Here is a 9,054-nt window from a genome sequence, read left to right on the forward strand (position 1 = left end):
TCTAATTTATGTCTTTTCGAGTGTGGTTGATCCATTAAGATAGGTCGGACCGAAACATGAATTCTTATTTTTTTATAAACATATAAAAAGGTAAAAATAAAAATAATATTTCTTTAAAAGTTTCCAATATGAATTTAACTATTTGTTTCCACAACACATATGTTAAACTAATAAACAAAATAAAAAATTAACTATATTTCATAAAATTTAAAATTAAAATAAAACATTATTAAATGAAATAAACTAAATATAAAGTAAATTATACTAATATGTTAAATTTAAAAATTGTTCCATATGAAAAAACAAAAAAATATATAAAACATAAAATCAGAAAAATATATAATAGTATATAAATGATCATTACGAGATATAAAGTACGACAAATCCAAAAAAGGAAAATGTAAAAAAAAAAAAAAAAAATTATGACAATATATAAAGAGATAATGTAAACAATTAAAAATACAACAATCCGCCCGAAACCCATAAATCATGTTCAAATTTCATGCCAACATATAAAAGGGCCCAAAATATTAACCTCTAGATCTATATTTGGTAAAAACCTTAATAGCACACGTTTCTTAATGATTCTCAACCGCACTTCCATTTACGCCTACACTTCGACTTATACTATACACACTTAATTTCTCAACGACTAATGAAGCTAAAACTCAATAGTTTTTCTATACAAACACAATTTAAGTTTTAAAAAATAAAATATGGTATAGTGAAAAAAATAAGTAGAAAATAAAATACGAACCAATTACTCATAAACAACATAATAAACTCTCGCGCGTAGCGCGGGCAACCGACTAGTATATATATATATTGTTTTATGTTTTAAAGGTTAGTTATCTATCATTGTTTGCAAGAAGTAATTTTCACATAGTATATCAATCTCATCCCTAATTAATGAATGCGTCGTCATTGTTTGAAAAACGTGGTAAAGTTGATAGTGATCTTAATATACATCTAGTTTATAAAAGTTAAAAAAAAAAACTATAATAGAATATTAGAATTGTATAATTGTTGGACTCTAAACGTCACATGATATTATGAAGTATGCAAGATCATTGAAGGTGTTTAATCAACTATAAAGATTTGTCACAAAATGTTGTTGAACTCTAAACGTCACATGATATTATTATATAACCAAAACACACACAACATGTTATGAATCTGTTAATAATACAAAAAAGGTGCCAAACCCTAAAACAAACGAACATAGATCAGTAATAAACATCTTAAAACCTTGGGAAAAAAAAAACAATCCGAGACTTGGCCGCCTGACCCTTGTGGAGGATATGCTAACACCAAGCCACACGTAAATTCTCTATTGTGAGCCTCTCATTCCTATATTGGGTTTTCTTTGGATTAATCATTAGGGACAATATGTCAAACGTTTGCACTACCTATGATATTTAACATTCATTCATTCATATAAGAAATAAGAATTATATATATATACACAGTATAAAAATATACAAAAACTAGCATGTGCGCTTTCAAGTGGTGGTTTGGCCCAGAGTGTCGATCATCAGTTGGGTCAATTGTGATAAATTGATAATAATATATAAAAGTGAATTACGAAATATCAATATTATAGAATATGCAACTTGCGTTTTTCATTCACACTATCGATGGTGGCTTTAATTCAATGACTTGGAATACTTAAATTTCATGTCCGTTTTCATATGCGATAGATTCATTTTATTATTCATGCAGAATATATATATATATATATATATATATATATATATATATATATATGTATTACTTTGTGTTCAGTTTGATTTTACAATCTTGATCCCAAATAATATATTTTTGGTCTTTTACTTTTTAACTAAATATTAGATTATAATTTTATACAGTTATGTTGAAAAAATATATAACTAAAAACGGCCATGGAGAGACTACGTGGACAGAGAGATGGAATAGTCAACAAATGGCTCAATCAACTCTCCTGGATCTCGATTTTCTTTTCTTAAAGGTTACTGAAACACTTATAATATGTAGACTTTTTAGTATTGCGTTCGTTGTATTGGTTTGGCCAAGTCTATTTTAGGAATTGTGTGGTCATGGTCGATCGGCTTAGGCTTAATTCGTCTCTAAAAATGTTAAACAAGTTATGATCAAATTAGTTGCATTACCGCTTTCGCTGTTAAAGCAAGTTGCAGACGTTAAAGATTTTTCTATATATATATATATCCAATGCACTAAAACAAAACACCAGTAGTTAATTATTATATTTTTTTTCAGTACAACCACTTGGTTAAAATTACCATGAGAGATTACGAAGATCAATCATACATAAAGAGTTTTTTTTTATAGCCTAAAAGAGATTACACATAAACGATGAAAGTAGAGTCGCACTACATATACAAATACTTGGCATATTTGATCAAAATATGAGGAAGCTTTTCTAACCAGCTGATGTCTCTCCCTCTCTCACTACTAATTTATAACCGCCCTTTGACAATCTAACACCAATAGATAGTAGTTTGTATTCATAAATTAACAAAAGGATGTTATGGAGGAAGGGTCAAAAGGGGGAAAGATGACTCACTCTCTCACTGTCTTCCTTTCTTAGTGCAGCAAGAAGGGCATTTGTATTGCTTGATGCTCTCTGCTTTGGCTGGTGTTATCTTCACACACTTCCCATGGTACCAACGTTCACACACATCACAACATATCCAGAACTCGTCGTTTGTGTAGTTTCCTCCACAACTTCCACACAGTGTGTCTCCATGCTCGTCGTCTTCATCTTCATAGCTCTCTTCCATCAGTTTCGGTGTGCTCTTTGTCTGCCCTTCAATTGATCTCTGCAATCATTTATTAAGATCTAACAAGATTGATAAACCCTCCTCTGTCTTTGAGTGGAAAAGCCTGTTTTGAGATGGTAAAGACCTACTAAATAGCATTAGGAGTTCATTCTGATACCTTAACGCCGTTTCTGGATTTGCTTCCGAGATCCATGCTTGGTTTATTATCTTTGATCGGCTTCCTACCAGTCACTACTTCAAAGAGAGTCGGGAGATCGTTGATCAGACTAAATAGACGTTTCCTGCTCATTGAACGCAACATACAATATAAGTTCATAGACCCAGCAACATGAAACTCAAAACAGCATCGAATAAGTTCATATGCCTGCACTTGTTAAGTTACACGCTTCATTACCAGCATAAAAGAAACTCAGAACACTCAAGGAGAAACTGGAATAGCCAAAATTGGTTTAGGCACAAGGAGAGTTTTCCTCCAAGTAAATAATGTACCAAGGAAACCTTTGTCAACGCTCTCCACTTTAGCAAAACGGGAAATACTATGCGTACAAACAAAATGTCTGAGATAGTAGACATTCCTAGTAGTGTCATGAATATTTTCATCTTTACAATTTTTTATATACATTGAAACGGAGACTAAACCACATGCTCCTATAGAATCACAAAGCAGATAATGCTTTTAGGATAATTAACAAGATGGTGAATATAAAGATGTCAGCTCAGAGAGAACATACATGATACATGTATTGATCAAAAAGGACCAAATTTAACAATAGAATGTAGTAACAAATGGTGATGACACAAGCTCATGAGACTGTCCAAAGACAGCTTTTAACTTTGGACACAAGCTCATGAAACAAGCAAGAACGAAAAAATAAAGCAATACGTACCTCTCATTGCGATTAAGGCGAGCGCCAAAGTAAGAAGAAACAGAGAGTAACCAACAATCACTGTGGACAGCAACTAGAGAGAGCCAATCTTTACGCTGCATACCATCTCTTGCGAAATTGATTCCAAGAGCTGGCTCAGGAAGCTCCGGAGGCACTTCCTCAGCTGGAAGATTCACTTCCCATGTCCCATTCGGGTGTCCGTACAAACACAGATTCTCCATTTCTAAGACCAAAAAGGTACAAATTTCTCAAAAAAGGGCATATCTTTCTGAAGCTTATCACTGGTAAAACAAACACAGATCCGAAAATAACGGTGTGAAGAGCTCACTTACCCGGATCGCATAAAGAGTAGAATTTGTCAACATCTAGTAAAAACACAGGCAAGAACAACAAAAACTTAACTTATAAAGCCAAAAAGAAAAAGTGAGAAATTAGGAGACACAAAGAGGTTAGCGTGGTCTACCTCCGGAGAGAGCTCGAAGAAACCCGGAGCGACGACCGCTGAAATCCTTGAAGATCTCTTCGACGGTTCGAGGGTTAGAAGACTCGGCGGCCATAGTTAGATGAAGAGGAAGAAGCAAAATGTACAAGTAAGAATATCAGTGGGAAGACCGTAGATCAGTGGTGTTAGAGATGGATTGAGGTCTGCATCAATGGTTTCCAAAATCCGATGCGCACGGACAGAGAGAGAAGAAGTGAAGAAGAGTTAAACAGCAGATACTTCTGTTTTTGGTCTCTATTTTTAATGGGCCTGGCCCATTTAAATTTGAAGTAGATCAGAGAAACACAGCAAGCGACGTCGTTTTTTACTAAAACGATACTTAAAACATGACGTCGTTTTCTTCGATTTTTGCTTTTTGATTTGTTGTGTTTTATTTTTGAATTCAACTAAAAAATTTCCCAAACTTGAACAAGGGCGATTCTGGGTAATACAGTAAAATTGCTTTCTCATTGATGAGCAAAGGTGAGAGTGTGGCCTAATCATATTGATTATCACCATCACCTTCTTCACCAGTCTCGAATCGAAACCTTTTTTAGTAGGGTTTTCCCACAACAAGTTTCTGGAGTAGAGAGATGCCGAGGGAGATTATAACGCTGCAGGTTGGACAATGTGGGAACCAGATCGGTATGGAGTTCTGGAAACAGCTTTGCCTTGAGCACGGCATCAGTAAAGATGGTATTCTCGAGGACTTCGCTACTCAGGTCTTCCTTCTTCTTCTGATTGCTTCGTAATCGTTTCCAGATTTCTACTAAAAAGATTTATCTAATAATCGATTAATTTAAATGCCATTGTCATAGAGCTGTGGAGTGATTGGTGATATCTAGTTATTGAATTTGCTTGTAGGGAGGGGATAGGAAAGATGTGTTTTTTTACCAAGCGGATGACCAGCACTATATACCAAGAGCTCTACTCATTGATTTGGAGCCTAGAGTCATCAATGGCATTCAGAATGGTGACTACCGCAACCTTTACAATCATGAGAATATCTTCCTTTCCGACCATGGCGGTGGTGCTGGTAACAACTGGGCCAGTGGGTATCACCAGGGGAAGGGTGTTGAAGAGGAGATCATGGACATGATTGATCGAGAAGCTGATGGAAGTGACAGTCTTGAGGGTTTTGTCCTTTGCCACTCTATTGCTGGAGGAACTGGCTCAGGTTTTTAGTTTTCTTTTTTTTGCCTGGCACTTTCTATCTTTATTTAGCTTAATACACCTTCCTTCATGTTCTGTCTCTATTCTGCACTAGTTTGCTAAATGAATACACCTTCCTCCATGGTTTCTATTTTGAAATATGTTTGCTAAACGATAAGTAAAGTTCCGGGACTTGGCATGTAGGTTTTATGAGTTAAAAATTTATTATGTGTATTCATTGCTTCTTCTGATGTGAGTGATCCTTTTCTTCTTTCACATGAAGGTATGGGCTCTTATCTATTGGAGACTTTGAATGATCGCTATAGCAAGAAGTTGGTTCAGACATATAGTGTATTTCCAAATCAGATGGAAACAAGTGACGTAGTTGTCCAGCCGTACAACTCACTGTTGACGCTGAAGCGGCTTACCTTAAATGCTGATTGTGTTGTTGTCCTCGACAACACTGCATTGAATAGAATAGCTGTGGAGCGTCTACATCTGACAAATCCTACCTTTGCTCAAACCAATTCTTTGGTGTCAACTGTGATGTCTGCTAGCACAACAACACTGCGTTATCCAGGATACATGAATAATGACTTGGTTGGCTTGCTTGCGTCCTTGATCCCAACACCAAGGTGTCACTTCCTCATGACAGGATATACACCACTGACTGTTGAGCGCCAGGTTAGATATTTACCACAAAATATTTTTATGGGAAGCTGCCATTGTATCTTGAACATAATTTTCAAATGTTATGTTCGGCATTTTTATTTGATTTCCTACTCCCTTATGTGAATCATTCTTGGCAGGCAAATGTCATTCGTAAAACTACTGTTCTGGATGTTATGAGAAGACTTCTACAGGTGAGCTGTTTGCTTTCTCAAATCATTTTTCGAAACTTGAATCAGATGTTTGTCTAACGTGATTGTATTCGCAGACAAAAAATATCATGGTTTCGTCTTATGCTAGAAACAAAGAAGCTAGTCAGGCTAAGTACATATCAATATTGAATATAATTCAAGGAGAAGTCGATCCCACTCAGGTGCTTTTACCTAGCAGGTTTTTGGTCGACATATTGAGAATGAATTGGTTAATTCTTTCTTGTTTGTGATCTACTCTGTTGTTTCACTACTTGTTACTAGGTGCACGAGAGTTTGCAGAGGATAAGAGAAAGAAAGCTTGTTAATTTCATTGACTGGGGACCTGCAAGCATACAGGTTCTAATCGAATTGCGTCTGCAATTAGTTATTTCTTCTCTTGACCATGGACCAGCATCATTATTTTTCCATATCTTAATCTCAACAGGTTGCCCTTTCCAAGAAGTCCCCATATGTTCAAACTGCCCATAGGGTAATCTTATATCACTCATTCACTCTATATATGTGTATATTTATGTCTGTCATGCTGGGAAGTTGGTACTCCTTACGATTAATGTCTTAGGCTGCTGGTTCCTTCTTTAGCAGACACACTGAAGCCTCTTAACTTTGGTGGTGTATATGACATTTCAGGTCAGTGGTCTCATGTTAGCAAGCCACACTAGTATCAGACATCTATTCAGCAAATGTTTGAGCCAATATGACAAATTGAGGAAGAAGCAAGCCTTTCTTGACAATTACCGGAAGTTTCCCATGTTTGCTGTAAGTTGATTGCTCAAACATATGTGCCTTTATTCGGTTGATTTTTAGTGCAACTCACCCCCATCAGCTTTGATATGTAAGTGTTGAAGTCATGAGAATCTCCATGTTGATATGCACAGGACAATGATCTTTCAGAGTTTGATGAATCAAGGGACATAATTGAGAGTTTGGTAGATGAATATAAGGCCTGCGAGTCTCCAGATTACATCAAATGGGGAATGGAGGTATATAACTTATAAGCTTTTCCCATCTATAGTCACACTTAAGATGGAGGAACTTGTCTTATGAAAATTGTACGTCTCTCTCAGGACCCTGGACAGCTTATGACTGGTGAAGGCAATGCTTCAGGAGTTGTGGATCCTAGGTTAGCGTTCTGAACAAGGTTTAATTTGCAATAGCTTTTGGTAGGAGCAGTAGTAATGATTAAAAACAAACGTGCTGGCACTGTAAACCTTGAATAGTATTATGATGTGGTTGAGATGAATGTGTTTCTTTGGGTATTTGTCTATGTTAAAAGAAGAAGACATAAAAATGGCATCTCCTCAGGAGCAGGAATGTAGGAATCCTATGCAAAGTGAATTAACAAGTAATGTTAAAAGTTGTGGATCCCCCTACTTAAGTCATTGTCGCTGCGAGATAACAGGATGTTCCAATAGTGTGATTTAGCAGTAACAATGATTTTCTGAGAAGTCGTTCTAGACTAGACGTGATTTTGGGTTTGTTTTTGAAATTAATTAAAATATGAGATGTAGAGAAGAACAAAAATCGTTTTAACCTTGAGATTGCATGTGACTATAGTTTATATGTGATATATATATAGACTTGTTTATTACGTGAGTGCTAATTTTTCTTTCTTATTCTGAAACTAACTAACTGCAAATAAACACCTAACTTGGCCAACTAAAATTGAAAAGTGCATAATTATTTTCCAACGGATGAATAAAAAAATGAGAAAGAAAAGGTACAAGATTTTTTTTTGTAATGGAATTATCTATTAGAGTTGTTTTTAATATTTTAATAAGGAAAAAGGGTATTTATCATTATCCTCCCATGTGTTGTGAATTTATCAGCATATAAGTTAAGAGCATGTCGTTGTCGTCAATAAGAAGAAGCTTGGTTTCCTTTTCCTTCTGTATTTGAATCTATACTATTAAAGCTGAAGTACATAATAAATTTACACTATATTTTCAAAATGAAATAATTATCATTTCTAACTGGGTTAACACGCGGATCTAACTAACTAAACGGATATGTTAATCGGGTTTAGAGATTTAATCTCCATCGTTCATTTTTCAGTTGATAAAAAAAAATTGGTTTTCAATATTAAAGGAAAGATAATTATTACGTTTGATATTTAACTTTATTTGTAAGATACAATGCCTAAAATTTAGCTTAATTGGCAAGATTTTCTTAATTTCAAATATTTTATAAAGATCTTGATCGAAATTTTAAACATTGAGTATTTTAATATTTGTTTTAATAGAAAACATTCCATGTTTTCGTAGTATGGAATATTCAATGTAGTTGACTTTTTAAACTATTTTAATTTTTAATTTGACCAACCAAATCAATCTATATTAACATTTTTTAAATACATTTGATAATATAACTTTTTATTTGTAAGATTTTTATAAATAAACTTTTAGTTCATTTCATTATATATTAAAAATTGAAGAATTATTTATTAAGTAATCATTATCCTATTCGATTTTCTTTGAATATATATTTCCTTAATCATTTAAAATCCATAATATGTATATATTTCTTTAATCATTTAAATCTAAATCGTTTATATCAAAATCATTAATTTATGATAGGCAAAATCAACGGATTATATCTTAATTTATAACAATTTACTAATTTATGGTAATTAAATTCGCCTATTAAATATAAACATGATTTGTTATTCTAAGTCTTCTAAAAATGGAATATTCAGATATAATATTTAATATTTAACAATAAAATCACGATAATTTAGTGATTGAGATTGAATAAAGTTATTTCTTTTCAAAACTAAATCTCAAACCAAATATTCTAAAATATTAACTACCCCATTTTTACAGCCTATATAAACCATTCCATGTTTTCTTAGTTTACATTCATTTCAAAAGCGAGAC

The 9,054-nt window shown here is 33.8% G+C and overlaps 2 protein-coding genes across 3 annotated transcripts; one reads left to right on the forward strand and one right to left on the reverse strand.

The window, feature by feature from the left end:
- Positions 1 to 2,265: 2,265 nt before the first annotated feature.
- Positions 2,266 to 4,364, reverse strand: LOC17883889 (PHD finger protein ALFIN-LIKE 1). Of its 2 annotated transcripts, XM_023781673.1 has the most exons (6): positions 4,131 to 4,364; positions 4,000 to 4,032; positions 3,668 to 3,890; positions 2,938 to 3,061; positions 2,564 to 2,819; positions 2,266 to 2,477 (listed from the first exon to the last, which is right to left on the reverse strand). In XM_023781673.1, exons 1-5 carry the CDS (start codon positions 4,222 to 4,224, stop codon positions 2,568 to 2,570), a joined length of 726 nt encoding a protein of 241 aa, XP_023637441.1. In that variant the 5' UTR covers positions 4,225 to 4,364; the 3' UTR covers positions 2,266 to 2,477; positions 2,564 to 2,567. The 2 variants fall into 2 exon arrangements, with proteins under 2 accessions (XP_023637441.1, XP_006288553.1); XM_006288491.2 differs by having other exon boundaries at positions 2,266 to 2,819; positions 4,131 to 4,363.
- Positions 4,365 to 4,542: 178 nt separating this feature from the next.
- LOC17881767 (tubulin gamma-2 chain) lies at positions 4,543 to 7,551 on the forward strand. The gene is made up of 10 exons (XM_006287599.2): positions 4,543 to 4,870; positions 5,013 to 5,325; positions 5,584 to 5,984; positions 6,110 to 6,163; positions 6,238 to 6,342; positions 6,443 to 6,517; positions 6,606 to 6,650; positions 6,809 to 6,937; positions 7,057 to 7,161; positions 7,246 to 7,551. The coding sequence occupies exons 1-10, from the start codon at positions 4,742 to 4,744 to the stop codon at positions 7,312 to 7,314; spliced, it is 1,425 nt and encodes a 474-aa protein (XP_006287661.1). The 5' UTR covers positions 4,543 to 4,741; the 3' UTR covers positions 7,315 to 7,551.
- Positions 7,552 to 9,054: the final 1,503 nt, after the last annotated feature.

The sequence above is a fragment of the Capsella rubella genome, unplaced genomic scaffold (genome assembly GCF_000375325.1).
Source record: "Capsella rubella cultivar Monte Gargano unplaced genomic scaffold, Caprub1_0 scaffold_6, whole genome shotgun sequence".
Lineage (NCBI taxonomy): Eukaryota > Viridiplantae > Streptophyta > Magnoliopsida > Brassicales > Brassicaceae > Capsella > Capsella rubella.